Genomic DNA, 27,273 nt, shown 5'->3' with positions numbered 1-27,273 from the left:
GAGGAGAGGAGAGGAGAGGAGAGGAGAGGAGAGGAGAGGAGAGGAGAGGAGAGGAGAGGAGAGAAGAGAAGAGAAGAGAAGAGAAGAGAAGAGAAGAGAAGAGAAGAGAAGTCAATAAAGATGAACGTGTCAGAAGGAACTTAACAAACCATTTTGGAGAAATGTTAGAAAAGACAAGAAGCAGTATTACAGTAATATATGTAAAGACACTGAAAAGGGAAACTGACATTGAAAAAACACGGAAACTCTTCCAAAAGATCTCCAAACTCACTCAAATAGAGGTCTCAACTTCAAATTGGTATGCTAAAGGACGCTAGCCAACAAATAGTAACCAATTTGAAGATCCAAGAAAGGAGAATACTGACATTCTGAGATGTTGACATCCAAGAAACTTTAGAAAATATTCCTCATTTACAAAAACCAAAGAGGAAGTTAGATTGGATGAAATATCTATAGAAAAATATGGCAAGTAACAGAAGAGAGAAATCAGTAAAGGTTCTTATGAAACTGTGCCAGTATAGCTGCAGAACTATACACTGGCAAAAGACTGAAAGAGATTAGTCTATATACAAATATCAAAGAAAGGAGACTTAACAGAGTGTAGAAACTATCACACAATATCCTTAATTTCACATACTATTAAAATACTTTTTAGAATTATCCAACACAAATTATAGCCATGGATGGAAAGGGAGATCCCAAATGCTTGGGATGGTTTTAGAAAAGGCCGATGAACAAGAGACATTATTTTTTATTACAGTATACTAAATAATTGAGAAAGACAAATAATAAAGTATAAGGAAATCAGTATATACTTCATTCTTATAGAAAGGGCCTTTATTGGATCAACTGTGTCCAGTTGGAGAAAGTGATTAGGAAAAGGGAAATCCCAAAACATCTCATTGCCCTCATGTGAAACTATACACAAGACAGTCTGGATGGAAAGTGGCAAAACAAACTGGCTCCAGAGTGGCAAAAAAGGGAGAGAAACCTCTAAACTCTGTCCTTATTTATACAATTTATATACTGAATATAAATTGAAAGAAGCTGCATTGGAAGAAGATAAGCATGATTTTAAAAAATGCAGGAGGAAACAAAAAATCTGCATTGTGTTGATGACACCACTCTGATAGCTGCAAATGCAAATGACCTGCAAGAGCCAGTAACGAAAGTCAAGGGCCACAGGGGGAAATGGGACTAAGGTTTAACATACAGAAAATCAAAATAATGACAACAGGTACAGCAACCAGCTTTAGAGTTGACAATGAATTGACAATGGTGGAAAGCTTCTGCCATTTAAAACTATTGACCGTAAAATACCCAGCAGTGAAGAAATAAGTGACAGACTAGCACTTGATAGGATAGTAATGTAGGCCTTGGAAAAGATATTCAGATGCCTTATTATGTCTATATCTAGAAAGATCAGAATAATGCAACTTTGCCCTGTAAAGTGTTCCATGTAACACTTGAAGTTGGACTTTTAAAGAAGCAGGATAGGAAGAATATTGATGCTTTTGGTGTTGGAGAAGGCCATAATTATCACATTTAGCACACACTCTTTGAAGTCTGAAAGTCTGTAGTACTGCAAAGGGGAGAAACAAAGATAAGGACAATGACTGACAGCAACAGGTACCATTCGAAGATTTTAAAGAGTCAGGTTGGGGACAGATCATCCTAAAGATGGTCAGTCTAAATGCTGTCACAAAAAATTGACACTGACTTGTTTGCCACCTAATCAAATCAAAGATAGGAGGAGGATTTGTGGGGACTCAATCTTTAAACATCTTTTGAAGAAGAATGGTTGCACTCCTTTGTGGTGCCCTTGCCCCATCCAGCCATTTTGTAGCATAGTAATTTTGAGGTGGGGACTCCGATACTCCTTCAGAGTTAACCGTTAGCCGTTAACCAAGGCAACTGCTTGCTTTTGCCCTAAAAATATAAAAGACTCACTAAGGAATTATGGAGTTTAAAAGACGTTCATGGGTCAGCTAGTCCAAATTACTTTCCTAAGGCAGCAAAGAGATGCCCTAATCAAACTTTCCTAAGTTGCCTCAGAGAGGGGATTCTAAAATCTCCCAATCATTTAAAGCACAGCAGAGCAAACATTTAAATGCATGTTTAAATCTGTGAATCATTGCATTGTTAAATAGTCTGTGAAATGGGTAGCTTTTGGAAAAATAGAAGGAAAAAATAGAGCTGCAACATGTTAAAAGCACTTTGCACAGGTCTGTAGTCCTGGTCATTCCAAATGCAGCTTTAAGATTGGAAGACCTCCCATTTTCTTCTCCACATGCGGGGACTTGGTTCTCAACAACACATCTTTAAGAGGAAGCAAACAGGTACACACAATCCTTGGAACACCCACCCACTCACAAATTTCTTGCTGCTTTCCAATCCTCCTTTACCCCAAACAGGGAAAGGCCCTTTGAAAGACTCCTTAGACTATTTCAAGGCGAAGTGGAATAAATATAGATTAGCTTTATTAAAAGGCTAGCCCACGCTAGTGGCTGACTGATTCCAGGGCGCATCCCTCTTATGCCACACAAAACCAGACTTCAATAGAGACCAGATTTGAGAGGCTTTTTTGCTCATTTACTATGCCAGTTATATGTTTCAGCTGTCCTTCATGCGCATCTGTGGGATGGAAGCTTAAATGACTAGCAAAGAAGCATCAAGCATGATTTTTTCAGCAGGGAATAGCTAAAAATAATGTTTGTTTTCAATGCTAAAAGTAGAAATTCGGATGGGGGGAGGAAGTTATAGAACAAATTAAGATCTAGTACATTGTGGGAGTGGAAAAAGGAGACCCAGAGGAAAGGGGGAGAATGAAATCACAATGAATGAGAAGCAATGATGAGCAAATAAATAGACAAATACAAACCTCCTTCATTTTGGCATGCATGCAACTTGTGGTAGAGATGACATATTGGTCAACTCCTTTTCCAGAGTATGGCAAGGATAGATCATCTTCCATTTTTGTTACTATTTTCAGCAGTCATTGAAGATTTTTTTTTTAATTAAAACGTTACAATACTTTTATCTAAACCTGGAATTTTTTTTGTTCTAGTGCTCCAAGGCAACTTTGTCAAATGATTTATACATAAGACTCTCTATAAACAACTAGCGGTGGCTCAGTGGCTAAGATGCTGAGCTTGTTGATCGAAAGGTTGGCAGTTCAGCAGTTCGAATCCCTAGTGCCACGTAATGGGGTGAGCTCCCATTACTTGTCCCAGCGTCTGCCAACCTAGCAGTTCAAAAGCACATAAAAAATGCAAGTAGAAAAATAGGGACCACCTTTGGTGGGAAGGTAACAGCGTTCTGTATGCCTTTGGCATTTAGTCATGCCGGCCACATGACCACGGACGTCTTCGGACAGAGCTGGCTCTTTGGCTTTAAAATGGAGCACTGCCCCCTAGAGTTAAAAAAAACTTAATTTGACTGCGAGTGACAAGGATATGTCCAGGTTGATTTATTAGCAAGAATGCAGAACCTATCTGCTATTATTTTGTCCGATATACCTTGTTTTATTATGCATGTCACACCAACTTTCTAATCCGTCCACCCATGCCTAACATTGATTGTTCTCCTCATTGCAACCATTCTCTTCCCAGCCACTTAAATCCTGAAATCTGATGGGGATGAGCCAAGATTAGCTATCTCAGGAATTCAGACACCTGATTATATTTAATGTAATTAAACAAATTTTAACAATGTTCTTCATCCTCAGAAACTGAAGAGATCTATTTTCAAGACATCATAAAAAAGACAGCGTTCGCATCAAAATCCTAGTAACATATAAAGAATGCAGAGTTTGATCCAACTTGAACTCAAGATAACATTGGTAGGACCCATCATATTATACAATTTCCTTGTAATTAAAGGAGTACAAGATCTCAGAGACTTAATATTTGATTGCTTTTAAAAGTTAAAGGAAACAATGTTGGACTTAAAGGTCAAAAATATGATTTGGAATAAGAGGTTTATGCTGTATGTTTAAAATAATCATGCTTTATATTCAGACTGTACTACATAAGATGCGCATAAGTCTTCACATAACTTAAACATCTTTAGCATTTTTCTCGAAGTGCAAAAACCAGAATTTTGCAAATTACAAAACTAGGAAAAGTCAGATTTAATATTTTGAAGCCACACTTTAAATCAGTGGTTAAATATTCCAGTTCATAGAAATCGTGGCATCAATGGCCTCTCAATGTATGACTGAGTACACAGTGAAAGAGAAAACATAAATCAACTAACTATCAGCTATGCAGAGTTGTTTAAAGGCAATGTTAAGAAATCCTTCATGGTACAGACTAAAGGCCAGACCATATCTCTTTCTGCTCTTTCGGACCCAGGAAGCACACCTTTACTGTCTGGCAAAGATCCACAACTTGACTCTTCCCTCAGGCACTGAGATGCTAAGTGAACCATTAATATGTGGTAATGTATGCGAAATGAATCTTGATCCTGGCACTATAGATATTTGTATATCTTCCTTTGTGACATTTTTATTTTATGGATTTACACTATTTGTATTTCTTTGTCTGCTTTTAATGTTATTAGCTACCCAGAGTTGCTTGTGAATGGGCGGTCAAGTAAACTGAATTAGTGCACTGAAGAAATAATAGAAGTTTAGATCATTCTGAGTTGTGTAACTGTCTTCATTTGTACAATCTGCTTTCAAATTTATTTATTGGATTCATAAAGCTACCCATGACCACAACTCTACGCAGCATATATCAATAAAATTAAAATAAAATAAAAACCCAATAGTAACAATAACGTTATAAAAAATAAGATACCAATATCATACAATTGGGGCCTATCAACACACATTCTCCTCCCAAATTTGGGTTCCCCTATTATCTTGGCCTTAACACATAGGGAGCCAGTTAGATGTACTGGTGAAAGTGCTGATGTATAAACCAGGAAAGTGTGAATCATAGGCTTTTCTTAGCTTTGAAAGCTGGCTGGATGGCTCTCTCTCTCTAACCCACCTCCCAAAGTTATTGTTGTAAAAACATAGGAGGCAGGAGAATTAGGTAATAGGTATGTTCATCACAGTGGTGAAATCTAAATTTTTTTCCTACCGGTTCTGTGGCTGTGGCTTAGTGGTCGTGGTTTGGTGGGGGTCATGTGACTGGTTGAGTGTGGCTATGTAGTCATGTGACAGGGGAGTCAAAAGACAGGAACTCACTTTAGCAATGTCCTGCTGAAGCAGGGGGTTGGACTAGATGTCCTCCAGGTCCCTTCCAGGCCTGGATTGCTGTGCTCTTTCAAGGCATCCTCTGAAGCTGCGTCTAGTGCCAGGTTTGTGGTCCTTCCTTCCTCTTCTTTTTCCCTCCTTCCCTTTCTTTCTTTTTCTTTCTTTCTTTCTTTCACAGCACCCCCCCCACACTCCCCGTTTTTGGCCTAGCAGGCCTCAGGGAAGCCTCCTGGGAGCAAAAATGGACCCCCAATAGGTAGTTAAAAAATGCTTTAAAAGATAAAAACAAAGTTCCGAGGATTGCGCAACACAGCTGATTGTCACAGCTGATTGTCAGAACCTTTTTTTTTTTTACTTTTTAAAAGCATTTTTTTACTACTTATTGCTCGAACGGGTAGTAAAAAAATACTAAAAAAAAGTTTTAAAAAAGTTTAAATGATCAGCTATGCTGCGCGATCGTCGGAACTTTTTTTTTTTTACTTTTTAAAGCAGTTTTTTACTACCGGTTCAGGCGAACCAGTAGCATTTTTACTACTGGTTCGGGAGAACCATCCCGAACCGGTAGCATTTTCACTACTGGTTCATCACCTTCAGTTTGATTAATTGATTGAAAGATAGAGATAGATAGATAGATAGATAGATAGATAGATAGATAGATAGATAGATAGATAGATAGGATAAAATGGTAATTATATTATTAAACACCATCTACCTATCCTGGTTGCTTGGGAGGACTCAACAGGTAGGCAAAAATTCCAAATATGAAAGAATGTCAGGATAAAATAGTAATTACATTATTATTAACCAACATCTACCTATTCCAGGTGCTTGGAAGGACTCAGTAGCAGGGCAACAATTCCAAATCCAGTGTAAACGTCTGGCTGACTCTGTGACCAACCATGATAAAAATGTCTCCTACTTACAATCTTCTACTAGTCTAGAAAGATACCAGGGACAGTGGTGCTGAAACCTCTGAGAAATCAATGCGAGCCAGGATGGATGCACTCCCTTCATGCTCTGGGAGATATTTCAACAAATATATAATGTAGGTGAGAGGACAAGTAGATATGATAGCTAAAAAGACATATATACAAAATCCACAGTTGGGTAATAAATTATCACACAAAGTATTTTATCTGAATTCAATTTCCCTGTAATTCTTCATCAGGCAGGATATTACCAAAATTAAAAAAAAAAAAAAATATGCCATAAGTTCTCAAGGTGATACTTGGATATTAACGCATTCCTCTAACATTCACAGTGAAATAAACAACGGCCTTCCCAATATTGTAAATCCAAAGGATTTGCCTCCATGGTAGCCAGTCTACACAAACACCTAAATAATATTGCCAATTGGTGAGTAAAAAGGAGAAGGTTCAGGAACCTCCTTTCTTAATGCTATTCTTCCATGTGTGTCTGTATATAAACTATACACTGAAAGGAAGGTGAAGATCTGCACAAGGGCAAGTGTGCGGAAGCTGTTCACATCCCTTAGCCTGAGGCTGCCGGGTGAGGAACAGGGCAACATCAGGGTCGGCGGGTTATCGGATGATAACAAGGCAGTACAACCCAAGCACGCAACTTCCAGCAATGCAAGCCAGTTTCCTTTGTTTTGGGAAAACAAGCACAAGAACGAGACCTTTTCTGGAATGTTGTTGCCTTGCCAAAAGGGTCCCCCAACTGGACCAGCACAAGTAAAAGGCTATTCTCCTCTAAACCCCCTTCCCCGTGCATCCATAAAGACATGGAAGCTTGCAAAGATGAGCAGGAAAAAGGTGTGAAGCACATTTCTGTTCCTGAATTCTGAAACAGCAAAATGAAGGGGATGTAAAAAGAACTCCAGACTAGAAACATCCTATTGCGTTCGCCATCTGTGCTCCTGAAGATCTGCATATATTACTACAAAATTAAAGACTCAGTAGGTGGTTGATGGGAAGAAAGCCATCTAAAAATACCAAAGGTCAATTAATAAGGTTGATTGCAAGCATTTGAAAATATTTCAGTAATGCAATGCTGATAAGGAGAGGCAAATGCCATTTTTAGACCATATTAACATAAACTGTCAATGGAGTGACGCACAATGAACTGTGTGTTTCTGGTAGAGCGTGAACTACACTGGTTACCAGTTTGTTTACGGTCCAGTTGAAGGTGCTGGTATTGACCTTTAAAGCCCTATATGGCATGGGACCCGGTTATTTGAGGAACCACTTTTCCCTGATTTCATCCAGATCGGGAACCCTGGGATTGGGTGAACTCATAAGGTGGCTCTCTTATTATTAACCTCCCTCAGTTTATTATTCTATTCTCCTCTTTTAGCTCTGTTTCTAAAATTTTTAATTCCTTTTAATCATTATTATATAGTAGTCTTAACTAACAATTGTCTTATTGCCTCTTTTTACTGGATTGTTGTATACTGCCCAAAAGCACATTTCATGAGAAGGGCATCCATATAAATTTGATTAATAAATAAAAATAAATAAAAGCACAAAAAGTGGTCTTGCTTTACTTAGAATAGTATGTTTAGCATTGGCCACCAGGGTATGAGGAACTGAGGGTCTTTTTTATCTAAGCTAATCTAATTTAATCTATTCGATAGATTGTGTCTTCTGTGCATGCCCCATATGTCATAATGTAGGTTGATTTACCAGTGCTACTCAACAACTATTTCCTGCTATATAGGAAAACATATCAGAAGACACCATCTAAGTGACATTGGACAGCTTCAGTTACCAATGGCCAAACTGGCTTCATCCAGATATAATGAAATAACACCCAGAATTCTCAACCAACAAAAGATTGGAAGTCTCAATTCATCTGAAAAGAACTTGTCTAGAAAAAGGGGTGTTTTTGATGCTGTTTATACGCATTATATTTAAATTAATACTGTCTTTTTATTTGCTGCTTAGAGTACATTAGATTTGGACTACATTATGTTACTATTAGCTGTACCATGGAGTAATTCTGGGGGAAAAGATTAATCAGAAATATCAATAACCAAAACACAGGTGGCTGTTTTACTGTATTAGACTATAAATTTCTACAGGTCTTTATGGCTTTACATTCATTGCAATAAACAGATAGCAGATTCCCCTCTCCCCCAAGTTCTGAGCAGAGATTTAAAAAAAAAAAGAATTCTGATTTTGAGAGTATTTCCTGGTATAAAAAAAAAGGTTTCATATTTAGGCTGGAAAAGTCAAGACAATCACTAGATGGCTTGCAAAGAAATACAGAACTTCGTTGTCATCTGTTGATTATCAGGATTTCTGCAGCCCAGATCGTAGAGTCCTAAAATAAGGCCCATCAATAAAAAATAATGTTTTAAACATAACAATTAATCTTTTTTGCATACACGGTATTCTTAAAAAACTTAAATCATTTAAAGTGTTTGAGAGAAATTCAATTGCATCTAAATTCATTCTTCAAAAACTTGTTGACATTGTTTCCTGAAGTTGAATTGATGTCCTTCCATAAAACACCACAATGAGGTTCACACTAAGTTATAGTTAACTGGCTGGAGCCATATTTTATTGAACCAGCCACAGTGGCTGGGTTCCTACATTATGCTGTCCCAAACCATACTGTAGTTTATAAAAATTTAAAATATGATGCTATTCAGAATAAAGACTCTAATGCAAACAAATCACATTTTGATTACAGGAATATTCTCCTATTTGTTTAGGAACTAAATGAAATAGAAAACGAGACTTTACAAAGCAATTATTTCAACTAGACTTTTAGAAGATACTTTAAGTCTATCTATCCTACTGTTAGATCTTCGAGACTCCCAAAATTCTTGATATAAGAGTTGCAGGTCAAAGTAGATTTAAAGATTTCTGGCTATTTATCCAAATTATTACCTACTCTTTCAATTTTGGGGGTGTAGATAGATCCCATGAACCTCATCCAAAGCAGTTCAATTTAAATTCCAAATACACACATACAGGTTCTTTGCACTGCCTCAAATTCTGCTCAAATGTTCACTGAAGTTGCAGCCCCAATGAGGCAGAGATCAGATCACCGCTCTTGCACAATTCTTGCACCATTTGGGGAAAGGAGGAACGTAATAAGAAAATAAGATGCAGAAGGGAAGCAGTAATTACTGTGTGGTCGACAAGAGGCTGCTTCCTCAGGGCCGTTATTATGTGGCTAAATTTAACACCCCATTCCAAGAGGGGAGCGCAGTAGCCGCCCGCCGGCTCCTGCTACCTTCCCCCCAGTGCCTGCTGAATGGCAGCCAAGAAAGCCATAAAGCAGGTCAGCTGGGTTTTTAATAGACTATTTACCAAGATGCTGTTTTTACTGCCGAGGTTTTGCTCATTTTATCTTCCATTTTTATTCCCTTGCTCGTGAACAGACTAGGCTGTATTTTCTGGTTTGGTCTTTCTTTCTCTTTCTCCCACTCACTTAATCTCTATTTTCAGAATTCTAAATTTATATAGAACATGTCCCCCTCCCCACCTTATTTTTCTGGTAAATATTTGCCAAGACCCATGCCAGAGATCATCCAGTTGACAAGCCCCTGGTCCCACAAAATATCACCTAGGGAAGAAGCGAATCTCATTAGCACTGGCCATGAAAAGAGGCCATAGAGATGGGGCATGTCTCTGAACTTTCCACATGAAGATATATATTTAGCCATGAGTGCTGTACATAGAATGGGACAGTCTAGGCATATGCAGATTGGCAGAATAGTGGCCATTTCATCCAGCTAAAGGAGCTGAGAAGAAGGCCTCTGAGGGATGAGGCTAGTGCTTCTCCAATATTTTCCTGTGTGGGATTGGAGCTTGGAAAAGCTCTCCCTACATACTGAGTCACTTTTGTCTCAGTTAGAAAAACCACAAAAGTTCTGGGCACCCAGTTCTGATCTCCATATATCTCAACCAAGCCCAAAGAAGCCATCTGAAAGACAACACCTCTCAGATAGTTGCCAATGATTGGAGTAAATCTAGATCAGGAAGACAGCTTAAGGTTAAGAAAATTTTGTCGTTAGTAGAAGACAACCACTGGGCTTGATCTTGGAGGACAAACTACCCCAAATGTCCTTCTCAGTAGGCAATCTTTCTCAAAATGCTACCCTTTAGGTGATGCTTCTAGCAAAGAGAATAGCACATATGAGCTTGAAAAATTAACACTTTTCAAGCTTATCAGAAACCAGCAATTTAAAAAGCTATTAAAAACTAAACAAAATATTTCTGATATTTAGGGTAAACTGAGTTTCCAAATTAAAGAGACTGATAAAAGCAGCTTGTGTGATAAATTCATTAGTTGAGGAATAAAATCCAAGAAATGTCAAGGTGCTGGATAATGAAAAAGTCACAATATTTAAAATAATTATTATTTGGAAAATCCGTATCATATAGCTTTTTTCCCATTTATTATACTACAATGTATCTAATTGGAACAACGCTTATGTAATTAAGTATCTCTTCATACATTACATTTTAGGGAGGTATCTATAGAGAGTGGTGGCTTGTGTGGATGCTGGATTGACAATTTGCAAGCCCACATTCGAAGCCTGACTGTTATGGGGTGTCATGCTCCTGTCTTTCAGTCCAGCTCTTGCCAACCTAGCAATTGGAAAGTGTGCAAATATGAGTAGATAAATAAGTACCACTTCAGTTGTCCCATTAATGGGGATATGAAAGGAGCCCCCAATTGGGTGTCCCCCAGGAAACAGTAATGTCACCGGCTGGTCACCATGGAAGTGTTTCAGTGCTTCCAACACCAAAGTATAGTATAGTATAGTATAGTATAGTATAGTATAGTATAGTATAGTATAGTATAGTATAGTATAGTATAGTATAGTAATTAGTGAGGTGTGTCTATATAGCTATACATACAGATAGATAGAATAGATACAGATAGATATCAGAGTGAATAAGAAACTACAATAGCATCTCAAAATAGGCATACAACCCAAATACTACATAAATTTCTTCAAGCACATTAATTACCACCTATGCAGTAGTTTCCCTTGCTCTCCTTGAAACTCCTCATCCTCTGAAACCAACCCTTCAGAGATATGGAATGCATCTGATTTGATACACTAACATGACTAAAGACAATGGCAAAAATTGGTTTCCAGGCCAATGAGAAAGATAACATTTAGCTTAGCTTTAAGAGTCAAGGGAAGCTCAAATTTAGATATTTGGTAATTTTTAAACTTCAAAGTGAATATAACAGGCAACAAAAAGAAAGAATGAGCCATAATCTGTCTGTCTCCCCCTCCCTCCCTCCCTCCCTTTGTTGTTCTTGTTGCCTTAGTGTATTTTCATGCATCATTTTTTATCTCTACAAGTAGTCCTTGCTTAACTACCACAATTAGGACTGGCAACTTGTTAAGCAAGACATGGCCAAGACATATGATTAGACTGCTGGCTCTTCCAATGACCCTGCTTGTTGGATGCCAGCTGTGAAGCATACAAATAGCCATCATGTGACCATGGGCCACTGTCAGTCATAAACACCCACCAGATGTAAAGTGCCTGAATCTTCATCATTAGACCACAGGGATACTGTAACAAATATAACAACCAGTCATAAAGATACTTTTTCAGAGCCGGCATAACTTTGGCCACTAAACAGGTCAGTTGTTAAGCAAAGATTAACTGTATTATGGTTAACATCTTCCAGAGCTACAAGTGGTCCATGGCTTTATAGTGCAGCAGAGATCCTTGTAAATTAAGAAATGGGGAGCTCACTAGTGAGCAATAGAAAGCAAAGAATGGACTCCCCAAAGGGGTAGAAAATTACCAAAGTGCATTCTCTTGAGCATTCAGAAACAGGATTTGAAATAATAATAAAAGGACTTTTTGGAGCCCAAGCAATCTAAAGTAACATTCAAAATATGCCCCAGCAGCCTCAATAAACCTTCCAGCCACATCTGTAAATATATAAGCAGCTCCTTAGCTCTAGCACCCTTTCTTCCCTCCCAAGGAAGACTTTCCATCTTGAGCAGAGGTCTTCAAACTTGGCAACTTTAAGACTTGTGAACTTCCCAGAATTCTGGAAGTTGAAGTCCACAAGTCTTAAAGCTGCCAAGTTTGAAGACCTCTGATCTTGAGGAACTAGATCTCTTTTCTGCCTAAAGCAATCAGTTTAGTCAAGGGCAAACAGCATAGAAGCGTGGGGGAGTTTGCTAGAACAGGCTTGATAAGGATAATCCCGCAGGTTCTTTCCTCTGTAGAGATATTTATGTAATATTTATTGATTCTTTAGGATCTCCTTCAACCTTCTTCTCCAATGTTCTTCCACATACCTGTTCCTCCATCTAAATGGCCTTTATGCTCAGCAGGCAACATGTTTGAACAAGACATTCACACTCTATTGCTGTGGTTTACTCAAAGGGAGGTTAATGTTTACTCTTCACCAGAACTGGCTTTCTCAGAGAGTTTAGGAAGGTTCCACTATGAAACATCTGAAGCAGACCTCATCAAGAAAGAAAGAAAAAAATCAAGGTATCTCTTCTACAGTAACCTTGGAATCATCCTGTCCAGAAACAATACATAGTTTACGATATCCTATTACTATCATTCTAATTGGTCTGAGAAAAAGAATATAATTGGTATTTATAATCTCCTGCAATAAAATACAATTAAAAAGTTACTGAGAAGTACCTAAACTGGCTGGGGATGCTGCAACACACCTTGAAGACACCAAATTGGGAAAGACTCTCTTAATCAAATAAGTATAGAAATAAACATGGATTAAATATAATCTATCTGCTAATTGGAAGGGAAATGGAGGATTCATATTCTGACTGGCATCAGCAATGCTTGAACCTTAAGAAAAAGAGGGCTGAATTTTGTGGTCTGCCTTGGAAAGAGAGAAGATGAGGTACTACTCTTCCATAATTTGGAATAGGGTCAGAAGGGCTCAAATACAAATGTCCCAATCTATTTTATAAGAAACACCACCAGAGTATTCCATTCAGATGCTCACCCCTGTGACGCACGCAACACTTTTAAGAATGGATCCCATAGAAACGAACCCAGGTATAGTAGAAATGTATCCCAACACCACAGCCAATGAGGGCCTTGTTGCTCTGGCCAGTGGAGCTTGTTCCCAAACCTGTGGTCTGTCTCTATTTCAGGGACTGTTGTGCCCAGTATGGTTTCAGCAACATGCATCCCAACTGACTCATAAGGCAGGATAAACTCTTTGTGGTTGCTATATTGAACCAACTCACCCTTCTCCTGATTCTGCCGAAATCAATAAATAAATACAGTGGTTCACTCTCTGACAAATGCCTCATTAGCAAACAGGTAGGAGGGGCAGAAATGCTGGCTAAGTGGGAACATGAGTCCATACACATAAAATTAGTTTGGCAGTCCTGAACTTGATTACTGTGTAGATAATACTTCTCTTTGAACAAGATTACGCAGTCACAAGGATTGTGGCTCTCTCCATTTCTCTCTCAGGGGCTATTCTATACCTTTTGTTCTATTTCAAACTGATGGTTTCTAGAAAATGGAAAGATTATAAACAGCACTATGCATTTTGCCCTTAAAAAAAACTGTTAAAAGTTATAATGAAAAACAATCTGGATTGTTCAGTTGCTAGCAACCATGTGTATTTTATGATGAACAGGAATTAGGCAAGATGCTAGACCAATGATGGATAACCTTTTTGCCATCGCGTGCCAGGAGGGGGGGTCACACACATGCATGCCCACACCCATAATTCTATGCGCCCCGCCCCTGCGCCCCCCTGCTCTTGGCACTCCCCCCTCCGCTCCTCGTGGGACCGGAAGTTGGCAAACGGGCCGTTTCCAGCCTCCAGAGGGCCTTTGGCGGGTGGGGAAGGCCATTTTCACCCTCCCCAGGCTCCTAGAAAGGCTCTGGAGGCTGGGGAGAGCAAAAAACAGGCCTTCTGGTCCCACTGGAAGTTGGCAAATGGGCCTTTTCTGGCCTCCGGAGGGCCTCCAGGTGGGAAGGCCATTTTCACTCTCCCCAAGGTCCTAGAAAGGCTCTGGAGGCTGGGGAGAGCAAAAAATGGGCCTTCCCTCCCCCGAGGCCCTCCAGAAGCAGGAAACAGCCTGTTTCCCTATTTCTAGTGGGCCCAGAAGGCCTGAAAATCAGCTGGCCAGCACACACATGCGCGCCGGAGCTGAGCTCGCAGGCCCACTGATATGGCTACATGTGCCACCTGTGGCACGCGTGCCATATTTTTGCCATCACGGTATTAGACCAATATTCCCTGATAACTTTATATAATTTAATTCTCTTTTTTGAGACTTCACCAAACATTGCTCAGATAATTTCAAATTAGTTCATTGTCAATGGAAAAGTCCATGTTCTGTATGCTGGGGAAGAACTAGCAATCTATTCCATATTGAACAACCTTTTATGTTTCTCAGTTTCTAACTTCATGAGTTCTAAAAAAAACAAAATGAAAGAAAACAAAAATAGAAAAGTATTAACTTTGACTCCATCCATATAATAGCTGGTTTAATATATTTACCACCAGTCTGTGAGAAGGCAGCAAAGTATGGAGGAATAAGATGCCTCACCAAAATTACAAGCAGTTGACAATGTCCTAACAGATTTCTGCAGGGAAAGTTAATTGATTGATCACCAGGCCAGTAAGAAAACCATTCACCAATTGTACCCAAAGGTTGGGGAAACACAGATTCTGAGGGATAGAGTAGCAGATTTAGTCACCTGATGCAACCTTCATATAAATATGAATATCACTCCAGCAATCTTAGTCCAACTTGCTTGGCAGATCCACATAGGAAAAAACAGTGGCCTGACAGGCAAAAGCAGTCCTTATCTAGGACATTCTCTAATAATCTGGAAGCTGCTTTAGCAATAGCTGTTAGACCGGTATTTCTCTAACTGGTAGACCAGGATCAATCCATCAAGCAAGCCGCTTTAGCGAAGATCTGGTTTAATTTCTTGAATGAAAGCAGGCAGATTAGGCAGTATTTAAACAGTAAACCAGGGCCTCTCTGACAAGCAGGTTACTTTAGAGCAGGGGTGTCAAACTCAAAGGGTAATTAGCTCTGGCCCGCAGTGCCAACCTGGAAACAGTGAAGGACTGGCCCGCAGTGCCTCTGCCAGCAAAAATGGAGCTGGGGAGGGCCACATGAGGCCCTCCCGAGCTCCGTTTTCGCTGGCAGAGGGTTGCAGGAGGCTGTCATGGCCAAAAATGGAGTTCAGGTGCCCCTGACAAGAATGACGTCAAACTGGCAACACCCACCTTGCCCCCCCCCCAGGTCAAACACAATCCCAATGTGATCCTTAATAAAATCAAGTTTGACACCCTTGCTTTATAGAGATCCTGGTCTACCACTTTCTCCAGTGATCTTGGTGCTCTTTTAGCAATAGAAGGCAAACTCTCTAAAGCACCTTACAGAGCTACTTGCCTCTTGGGACATTGTTGCTACACACATCTGAGAGGAAGGTCACAACAAGATTGCTAGGCACACTTTTTGCCCTTGCTAATAAAATTCTTCCCAAATTGTGCCACATATGACCATTGGTTCGAAGGCTATATACTGAAATGCTCCCTTACGCAGAGATTTGGGCTGACCACTTTATATTTGGTACATGCTTATCATGTTCAAGGAAACTTTTAAAGGGGAGAATTATAAAGATAAGTAATCATCCATAAAACATTCAAAATAGTATAGTATATAGATTGAAAGGTACCACATGTTTCTTCTATGTGAGTTAAAGCAGCCACATTAAGAAGCAAGAATTGTTATATAATGAATACCTCTCCTCTTCAGGTTTCCATCATAATATGTATTACACTGATTGACCAGCTAAAATGGCATCAGATTTTGCTGGGGAAAGAGACACTAGAAAGATAGGAGCTAGTCTGAGGCAATACCACCATAACAGAGGCTCTGTTCACAGCTTAGAAAAGCTTTATTTATTCATCATATTGCCCAGATGAGTGGCATACAATAAAAAATAAAAAATAATTATATGAAAGCAAGCAATAAAATTTCTATTTTAACATTATTATAACAATCAAAAGGCAAGGAGAGATCAACAAATATTAACAATTGTGGAACCACCTCAATAACTCACAGTTCCCTTCGGGCTCCTAGGCCTGATAATGTAATCAAATTTTGAGGGAGTTATGAAAAGTTAAATGGGATGGAATGAGCTTCCAGTTTAACAAGGAAACTGAGATCAACAGGTTTAATCTTTCCACAGGTCACAATGATAAAAAGCCACCTATTTACAATCAAGGCTAAGCAATCCTGTTCTGCCAGTTGGTTCCTTGAGATCACCCGCATACCTCCACAAGAAAAGAAGAAATTAAACTATGTGTTAGACAGAATGTGGCCTGCCTTTCTTTGATAAGTTTTATGCTTACTACCATTTATCCTACTTATCAGAGTCAAATTGGAGACCATGCACCAGTATTTCACCAAAAAAAGAAAGTCATATCTACATTACTGAAGAGGTTTAGAATAACAAAACCAAGAAAGCTCAATTGCCTTTTGGAAAGCATCCCCAAGACCACTGTGACCATAGTTTTCCTTGAAAACTATGAGGCATTCTCTGGTTCATGGGTAGGACAGAACTGAAGAAGTTTCTTGGATGAAAAACAAAACATTTTCAAGGGAAAAAGAAACCCAAGACAGTCCAGTTGACTTTGGAAAAGCACCTCTGGGATATATTGTAGAGAACTATTGGTGAACCTTTTTGGCACCAAGTGCCGAAACGGGAGCGTGCATGCCCATGCAGGGGGAAGCGCGGAAGAGCAGCTCCGGAAAGCGCTGGAAGAGTGCCGGAAACCAGAAGAGCAGCTCCCTGGCACGCATGTGTGCGCTGGGAAGCTGAGCTTCCGGTTTTCGGCATGCACATGCGTGCCGGTCACATGGTCTTCCGGTTTCTGGCACGCATGCGCATGTGAAGACCAGCTGGCAGGTGTGCATGTGCGCACCAGAACCCAGAAGATCAACTGGCGACGGCTGGCATGCCCGGAGAGATGGCTCTGTGTGCCACTTCCGGCACGCGTTCCATAGGTTCGCCATCATGGTTGTAGAGTCTTTTGGGATACACTGTAAAAGCTACACTGTAGTGTGTTGATATAAAACTAGTGTTTCATAACTGAAGAGAGGATATAAACAGACTTTGACAACGTGCTCCCCACCTGCAAAAGAAAGCATCAATAATTTGCAATTAAGATAGTGATTATGGGGTGGGGGGGGAAACAATCTGAGAAAAATGCACTATCAAAGGCAAAGAAACACACCTCTTCTAGTAATGAGTTTGGAGAGCATGGGCAGGCAATGGAGGTGGAAAGTGACAGATGATCCAAAATTGCAGAGCTCATACAGAATAGGATATACTGTATGTTAGTAATACCTAGTAACACAAGAGGCCCTGTAAATGCTGAAAAATAGAAATTTCTATACATTCATTCAAGAAAGCAATATCTAAGATCTTGTTTATTTAGAAAGCCAAGAGACTGAGCTGGAGAAAGATACAGCTTCTTGTGGTACACAGAAAGACCAAGACAAGATAAATATAATTATATATTTATGTCCAATAAATCTTTTTTCCTGAACACCATCACTCTGCTAAACAAATAATTCCCTCAACACTCAAACTAGTTACTAAGTCTGCATTACTATTAATCTTCTCATCATTCCTATCACCCATCTCCTCCCACTTATGACTGTATGATTGTAACCTTGTTGCTGGTATCCTTAATGCTGCTTCCTAATATGATTCAATTGCTTATTTGTACCCCATAACTATCATTAAGTGTTGTACCTTGTGATTCTTGATGAATGTATCTTTGCTTGTGACCGAATTGGATTTCAGAGAAGTAGCTTTAACAGAAACAAATATATCTCAAACACTGAAATACTGGGGCAATCAGACAAAATAGGCCAAGAATCACCTGATTAAGGGACCAGTTTACATATACCATTGAATCCATCTTATAACTCATCTTTTCATAAAGCAAATGATCACTATCAAAAGCAAGATTACTGAGTTCCAAAACCACGAAGCCAAGCATATCAGGCTATTAAACTTGCTATGATTCCAGATGCATTATGTTTACCAATATAAATCTGTTGCCATCTACCGTAAATATAGATACATCACTTTCTGCCTTATCAAACAGAAAGTAAGCAGCAGAGCTGACTTTTTCCACATAAATAATTGATAACGCTCTACATAAGCATAGTCAAAAGATAAGGCACGGATTGAATATAGTTTGCCTCTTATGCCATTCAGTTTAAGGTCCGTTTTTTGCTTAAGGTGCTCTTGGTCAAGGGATATAAAATAGATCTGTTGTGACTCAACTCTTTGAACAGTCTTAATAATGATGGAATAGAATGAGGATGTTTAGGAAATTGTTCCCATCCACCCCATAGCAATTCTCCAAATACTTTAGCTAGAAAGTTTTTCCACGTTTCCGGAAATGGGTTTTCATAAATTTGTTGATTCTGACCCACTCAGTAGAAAAAAAAATTACATGAGAAAAGGGTTGTAGAACCTAAAGCAAGATGGTGAGTTATTCCATACTTCTTCTATTACTCAGGTTTTAAGAAGACCCACCTAGCAACTTTGTCACTCCTTAACATGAGATCTGCTACTTTCAGAATGATAAATCACTTGACTTCTCCACTTGTTGCCTGTATTACTATGTATTCTCATGGAATCGTGGCGTAAGTATGCTTTGAGAGTGTTGTTCTAAGTCATATTCAGCAGGGTTGGAAGGAAGGCAATATTATGGTAAGTGGCTTCTTTTTAGATACTGGTGCACCTTACTGTTGGTTCCTAAACTTTTGGGGATTAGATTTTCCTGGCATTGAACCTGCCTTAGTCATTCATTTTTTATTTTTGGTTATTCAAGATGTGTAAACCACCACAATAAAAAAGATTCCAGGCAGTTCATGACAAAGAAAACACAGAATTACACAATATCATAACCTAATAGTAAAGTAACCCAATCCAACCCAGTTGCAGCCTAAAGCTGCAGTGAACAACTATAGTAAAGCCTTTACAATGACAGCAAGAAACAAATAGTGCCCCCCTCACCTACACACAAAGACTGACAATTATTGCCTAAGTGAATGCATTTTCTATAAAAGGACTTTCAAGGGCTCTATATGACACAAAAAAGACCCTGATGAGGAGACAATAATGTGAGATATAGCAAAATTATCAATTAAAAGAAGTCTTGTGAAAAAAAAAAATTCAGATGCAGCCTTATTGATAGTCAAAGGGAATGCAAATAAAAAGCAAAGGAATAATTTATCAACTGCAGGAATGCTCATATGTGACACATACCAATCATGTATCGAAACCATGATGAAAAATTTGACAGGTAACACAATAAAGCACCACGTTCTGGTATCATTGCTATTCATAAGAATGCACCCAAGCCTCATTAGCATTCTTTACAAAAATTAAACGATGAGTATTCCAGCCTTTGTTTTTGAAAGTGTTCCAAGGCCCCATCACCACCCCACATGTGACCAAGGAAGCTAGGGAGTTATCATCACCAGATTGCTCTCTAGAAAACCAGTATTTTGGTGAAAAGCCATGCCCAACAGAAGAACCTTTTGCAGAAGAATCGGCCATGGCCCACACTGTCCACTTATTTTTGGAGGACCCAAACAAGAGGCTGTTTTAAATTTTGAAATACACCCTCAAAATAAAAAAGGTTGCCTGTCTCAAGTATATGTCCTATCAAGTTAATCATCCTGGAATTATAATTGGTTAAAATAGTGAGAGCATTTTAAAAAATCCTTCTTTTTCTTCAAAAAAGTATCGTCTGCCATTTTTTTTATTCTTCCATCAACTTATACTGTGACATTCTGTCATATGTAGATAAGTCCTGGATTTTATTTCAGTCTATATTCCTACCTTGTATAATAATAATAATAATAATAATAAAACTTTCCCCAAACAAGCACCTCCCCATATGTATTAAGATTACAGTTCCTAGAATTCTCAATCATCGAGACGTTAGGCCAAAAACATCATGGTCTCTACCTGGACATTCCAGTTTCCTGGGTCTTCTAGTTCCTGCTCCACAGTCCCTATATCAGAGGTCTTCAAACCTGGCAGCTTTAAGACTTGTGGACTTCAACTCCCAGAATTCTCCAACCAGCTATGGTGGCTGGAGAATTCTGGGAGTTGAAGTCCACAAGTCTTAAAGCTGCCAGGTTTGGGGACCCCTGCCCTATATAGTTTCCAAGACATGCAAATATACCCCATGTCTAGACCTCCCTGGGCCCAACCAAGAAATCCCCTCCTCCCATCAGTCTTTCCAATTCTTCTAATACTACCTTTGACCCAGAATTTACTGACGTCAGTGGTCAGTGGTCAGTATGGGCCACACTCTCATAGATAGCCCACTTTTTGCTTTTAGCCTGCCCAGGAGTGACAGGCACATCGGGGAACCGCCTGTTTGTTTATCTTCCTCTTCAGAATTGTTTATTTTGATGGTACATCCTTCTGGTCCAGCCCAGATTGATCTTTCACCTTTCCACATCCTGTTTGCTGGAGAAAATTGTGCAAGGATGGGCAGATGTGTAGCAAAATCAGGACCATAGTACTTAAAAATATTCTGGGCAATTTTTATCAGGAGACAGGCAATATTTAAATCTGTTATACCTAAGCAACTTACAATACATGGCTTTTTTTTTTTTCTCTTAACTAAGGACGAAGTAAACTTTCAGCCCTATGAACACAAGAGCTCTTCATGACCATAGTTATGACTACTGATAAAACCCTACAGTACATATTGTCCAAGGAAAATCTCCTGCAGAGCAACTCAGTAAGGTAACAGCTGTCTAGCCTAGTACAGACATCGCATAGATTAGTTTCCTACAACCTGGAGCCCTCTAAATGTACTGGGATTTCCCCATAATTCCCTGCATGGTTGGAGATGATGAATATAGTTATCTAGTCACCAGAATGGAAAAGCTTCATACACACACGAAACTGTTAAAGCTAGAAGGCTTCAATCAAGATCTTATAAAAAACATAATTACAAATTTATCTTCCCTTTTAAAACACATTGAATGTTACATACTCCTACAAAACTGAAAAGGAATACTCCAAAGTAAAATCTCAAGTGGCCTTTTAAAAATGTTCTTGCATCTTACCTGGCCACATGTCCTCTTTTGCATAACATTTAACATTTCACATATATGAACATATAGTTACATCCACACCAGGGGTGAAATCCAGCAGGTAGCAGAAATTTTGAGCAGTTCAGAGAACCGGTAGTGGAAATTTTGAGTAATTCGGAGAACTGGCAAATACCACCTTTGGCTGGCCCTAGAGTGCGGTGGGAATGGAGATTTTGCAATATCATTCCCCCAGGAGTGGGGAGGGAATGGGGATTTTGCAGTATCCTTCCCCTGGAGTGGGGAGGGAATGGAGATTTTGCAGTATCCTTCCCCTGCCACACTCACCAAGCCACATAACACCCACCAAGCCACGCCCACAGAACCGGTAGTAAAAAAAAATGGATTTCACCACTGATCCACACATTTCTGTTCTGAAGGGTGATTCTTCCTCCAGGATCTTAGATTCCTCTAACTTTTATTTTAATCTGAGAATCACCTTCTATTTAGTTTTCTCAAAGCTTGTCACTGCAACAATCTAGCACTGACTCACTAATCCTTTTTTTCTCAGCAAAGGTTTTCAATTAGTCTTTTTACTCCATATATATTTTTGGAATTCTACGGACAATTATGGCAAAGGTGTAGCTCAAGTCAAGAAAAGGTCTACAATCTTCTGTTTTTCAAAAATAGTACATCAAGTGAATATGACACTGGCTCAGTTTACACATCATGACTGCTTTAAACATGGTTTCTTGAACAAGCCACAGTGGAGCTTGGTTCATACCACATGCTAAACCATAAAAATTTACAAACCAGAACACTTGGCTTCATGCAAAGTACCATACAAAGCAAATTATAGCTTAAACAGGCCATCAATAGTATCATTCCCGAGTTTTTGACAGAAATCTTTAGCAGCCCTGCTTGGAGATGTTTGTGATTAAACAGAAAAGTTTTATACCCATCTTATTTTTCACTGAGCTACGGCTGCTGAATTACTAAGAGCAATTCCCTGGTTACCACCAATTAGAACCATTTATTGAGAAGAACTTTCAACAACTTGGCAATCGGATACATTCTGCATAATCTGACAACTACTAAACTGAATTAGTCCCACCAGACAAACGGTAAATCTAGGCACTGCATAAAATTTTCTGTGGGGGGAGGAAGTCATACTATACACATTAATTGCTTTCAGATTTGTTGCTTACACTGTACTGTCCTAAAAGGAACATCAGGCTGTATATTGGCAGTTCTTTTAAAGGAAATTATGCAGATGGGCTATTCGGCCTTGGAAAGTCACTCAAAAAAAAAAAAAAAAAAAAAAGAGCAGAAAGGACTTCCAAATGAGACCTCTTAGATAAAACCAGTCTGAGTTCTTGCATACCCGACAATGAGCCTCAAGAATACTCTTACCACTGCTTTTATGTAAACTAAATTCAGGGTGCCTCAGCTGCTAAATAAGAGCAGAGGTCTCTTCTGCCACCCTGCTTGGGTACATTCTCATCAAGGTCTCTGGTAGCTCTTACAGCCAGCAAACAACCAGGCCCTTGAAGGAACTGTCTCACAAATCAATGAGAAATTGCTCTGGAGTACTGGTGGAGGAGAACAAAAGATGTATCTGATCAAGCATAGGTGTATGGCAGGGGTGAAATCTACTTACCTTCCCTACCGATTCGGAAGTGCGCATGCGTCATGTGCGATTTTGGACCCTCTGCGCGCAGAGGGTAAAAAACAGGTTACTTCCTGGTTAAAACCAGGAAGTAACGATGTCCAGGCGGGTGGGTGGAGCCTTGCACTGCCGCCACTACCGGTTCTCCGAACCACCCGCCGCCATTGCTACCAGTTGGCCCGAACCGATGCAAACTGGTAGCATTTCACCCCTGGTGTGTGGCCATGTTTGAGCATACCCTACAGTAATAAAAGAGGTGAAACATGTCTAATTCTCCTCCCTTAGTGTGTTGGAAGGCTGTTGCCCAGCAACCTTATTCAGGCATTGACAAACTTACCATCCATCAATTGCAAAAAGCAGCTTTACTTGGAACAGTTTACATCCTGAAACAATACTTTTAACACCATCAGACAACAATATTGCCTATCCCAGGGATGGCTAACCTTTTTGCTGTTGCATGCCAAAAGCGGGGGTCGCGGGGGGGGGGTGTTGCTCGCGTGTGTGCCCACATCCATAATTCAATATGCCTCACCCCCACCACGCATGCGTGCGCGACCCCCCCGCACTCCCCCCACTTTTGGCACATGATGGCACAGTGGGCCCTGTAGGCCTGTTTTTCGCTCTCTCCAGGCTCCAGAGGCTTTCTTGGAGCCTGGGGAGGGCGAAGAAGGTCTCCACCCCCCGGAGGCTCTCCGGAGGCCAGAACAGCCTTTTTCCCGACTTCCGGTGGGCCCGGAAGGCCCAAAAATCAGGTGGCCAGCGCACACATGCACACTGGAGCTGAACTAGGGCAATGTTCACGTGCCCACAGATATGGCTCCGCGTGCCACCTGTGGCACGTGTGCCATAGGTTCGCCATCACAGGCCTATCCCAAATCCTTGGGAAGGACTCGATAGATGGACTAAAATGCCGAATCTAGTCTAAACATCTGTCTGATTATGTGACCAACTATAATAGTAATAATAAACAGAGCTGACAAAGAATAAGCTACATAAGAGCAATAAGTAGTGTTTAATATTCTCAGCTCTGGCCATTTGAGGGTTTTAACATTGGCATTATCAAGATAAAAGTTTCTACAAGAGATCTCTGAAATTTTAATAGTAATGGTAGGCAAGAGGAAATAATTTGTTAAATATTTGTTGTACTGATTCTTTTGTTCAATATCAATTTAACCACATTATATCCTCTTAAAGAAGTATGGAAATTATAGCTTTGCAGGTTATGAGAATTTCACAGAATCAATAGCTTCACATACCATTTCAATTATTTTCTTATTGTTTACTAGCATTATTATTAAATAATAAAGCAAATATTATATTGGTAAGTTTCACATATCATTGAAACTCCAAGCTAATTCATTCTCCATGATATAATCAGATATCATGCTAACTGATCCTTTACTTAGCATAATGCGACAATGCTTCATTTTCTTTGGTCTTCAAAGCATGAATGCATAATAGCACAGAAAGACAAACATTAAATCATCCTATACTAAAGCCACATTGCCTTAATGTAACAAAGACCTTCCTTCCCATTCCCATGGCCAACCAAAGCAATGCTCATCAGTATATATGAAGTTTATTGAAAGAGCAATCAAATGATCTGGCATGGGACCAAAATAAAATATTGAATAAAATAGGACATCCAATAGATATAATATTAAAGCATTCAGAACAATGTACCAGTAGAGTCCATAATTGATTATGATAGAGTTTGTTACATTAACTTAGGAGAAGCATTTTCCCCACTGCACAAATGCTAAATAATAAAAGGAAAATTGTACCTCAGTCTCAAATGTGTGCAGGAAAGATTCTTCTTTAAAGGGTTCTGTTTTTAGACGTTCTGCAATAGAAATATCAAAGTAAATAGGGAGAGTTTTGAAGAAGCCATGCCTGCAAGCTCTCTATTGCTGTTTAGATTTGAAAGAAAATTCAGATAGTCACATCCACAACACTGTCAAACTAGTTACTAAGTCTGCATTACTATTAATCTTCTCATTGTTCCTATCACCCATCTCCTCCCACTTATGACTGTATGATTGTAACCTTGTTGCTGGTATCCTTAAGATTTATATTGACTGTTTCCCTATGACTATCATTAAGTATTGTACCTTATGATTCTTGACGAATGTATCTTTTCTTTTATGTACACCGAGAGCGTATACACCAAGACAAATTTCTTATGTGTCCAATCACACTTGGCCAATAAAGAATTCTATTCTATTCTATTCTATTCTATTCTATTCTATTCTATTCTATTCTATTCTATTCTATTCTATTCTATTCTATTCTATTCTAATTCTATTTGCTCTTGAACTGCTGTTTTGTCTCAGAGAACCAAACTCATCAAAACCTCAACCCCAATTCTTGCCTAACTGGCATGAATCTTTCAGTTCTCCAGATGGTAAGAATTAGAAGAGCCAATATCTCAAGCAGAAACATGAGTTTGAATACAACTTTATGGTGGAAAGAATGATGGAAAAGCAGTTTCCATTTGCTCCAAATTCTTAGTGGATCTTCGCACATGTGAAAGTAAAAGATGACCTAGGCTTCCTTAGAAAGTAAACAGCACAAACTTAGTCCCAGCAAACCTCTTTAATTCACATGGCTGTAAATTACTTTCATTTACAGTCTGCAAGGCTTGATAAACAGTTTTTCAGAGGAAGGTTATCAACACCCACCTATCTCACGTGGAACGCTGCCAAAGACCTAATTTCCAGATGCAGGACAAGGCCAAACTTGGCACAGAGTCACAAACAGAATTTTCAGATCTTGAATCGGCCAGATGAACTAATTGCTTCCTGCAAAAGCTCACATCCCATTTGCTTCTCTTTTATGTCTTATGGGAGGGGCCAATCATCTCCAAACCTTACTCCCAAGTCGACCCTGTTTCCTTAATTGTTCCTGTCTCCTGGTAGCTCTGCGTATGCGCACACTGGGAACAGGCTCACGCTGTTCTTCTGCCTCGCTGATGTCAGACTCCGGAGACTCTGGAGGCAGCAAAGAACTACCAGATGGCCTTGGCCCCCTCTCTACCTCTGACTCAGAGCCATCGTCTGAGCCTTCACCAGACTCCAGGACTGGCCCATGTTCCTCCCCAACCTCCTCACTGTCCGAATCTGCTGCCAATTCTGCTGGCCGCTGGCGGGCCACAACACCCTCAGGGCCAGCATTGATGAAGAAGAAAAGCTTTAAAGCACAGTGGAGACCAAACAGCATCTCACCTAGACTGAGAGTAGCTCCGCTCTCCCGATAGTCTTCAATCTCTGCATCCTTCTGGAGCAGCAAAGATGCCAACTCCTGTACCTGACCGTGTAAGGCCAAACTCATTGCCATGAGAGGCCTTAGAAGGTGGCGGGACATCTGTCATAGAGAAAAAAGGGCATAAGTAGCAGCAGTGATAGCAGAGGGCCAAGCATCAGGTAACAACCATTTATAACTGATGTTTCATCTCAACATTTTTAGAGAGGGCTGCTATAGGAGACCAGCAAAAGTAATATGCAAGTCTGAAAAGATTTCTCTATTATTTCATTGCAGACCACTGCATGTACTTCCTGCTTTCTTGTTGTCTTCTGGAAGAGTCTATCGGCCACATAGAAGAGGGTTGTTGTTTTTTCTCCTGCAAAAAGGCATCTCATAATTCAGATATGGTCTCTGCTTTGTCCAACATCATCCAAAAGGGTACGTAGGAAGAAATTATGCAATTATAACTCAAGGAGGGAAGAGATGCTAAAATCAAAAGGAATCACTACATTTAAAATAGGATGGTGCCATGGATATGTCTCTTCTATGCATTCATAACTTTTAAATACTATTATAGTAATTGGTGTTGCTAAGATTCATCTTTTCCCTGAAAAATCCTAAATTCTTTTTCATCCTGAATAATAGGGGAAAATGTATTAAGAAGCAAAAACCAACAGCCCTTGCTTATCCTTCTGTAATATTCCAAATCTGCCTCCTCCAATTTAGTTCTCTCCAGTTGTTTTAATATATTGTAAATCCTATCAGCCAGCATGGCCAGAATCCTTTTAAAATAATACTATCAAGTCTTGCAAGATTGCAAAACTAAAAAAAGTCATTCTATACCGAAGTCACCACATCTCTCTATTTTTTAAAAAAAGGCATGTCTCTTATTTCAATATGAGTGTAATAGTGGAATTCAGAATTCAAGGAATCCAGATGTTTGGGAACCAGCAAAAGTACATTACCTGAGCCTGGAGTGCCCCCTGGTGTACCAACGGCAAAATTAAAATTAATTAAACATTAAGTATGGCATATTTATCCATTTACTTTAGCAGAGTTGATTTGAAACATCATCCGCTTGCCATTTTCTTA

The 27,273-nt window shown here is 39.5% G+C and overlaps 1 protein-coding gene across 1 annotated transcript in view; it reads right to left on the bottom strand.

The window, feature by feature from the left end:
• NHEJ1 (non-homologous end joining factor 1) overlaps positions 1 to 27,273 on the bottom strand; it is a 98,513-nt gene that overhangs the window by 64,485 nt on the left and 6,755 nt on the right. The window contains exons 4-5 of the mRNA XM_070957142.1: positions 26,163 to 26,301; positions 24,723 to 24,781 (exon numbers count right to left, since the gene is read on the bottom strand). Of these exons, the coding sequence (XP_070813243.1) occupies positions 24,723 to 24,781; positions 26,163 to 26,301 (198 nt within the window). The remainder of the gene's footprint in view (positions 1 to 24,722; positions 24,782 to 26,162; positions 26,302 to 27,273) is intronic.

Source organism: Pituophis catenifer, unplaced genomic scaffold, assembly GCF_029215685.1.
Source record: "Pituophis catenifer annectens isolate HBS135680 unplaced genomic scaffold, rPitCat1.0.hap2 SCAF_1, whole genome shotgun sequence".
Lineage (NCBI taxonomy): Eukaryota > Metazoa > Chordata > Lepidosauria > Squamata > Colubridae > Pituophis > Pituophis catenifer.
The sequence above is the reverse complement of the archived record's forward strand: the minus strand, read 5'-3'. Positions and strand labels throughout refer to the sequence as shown.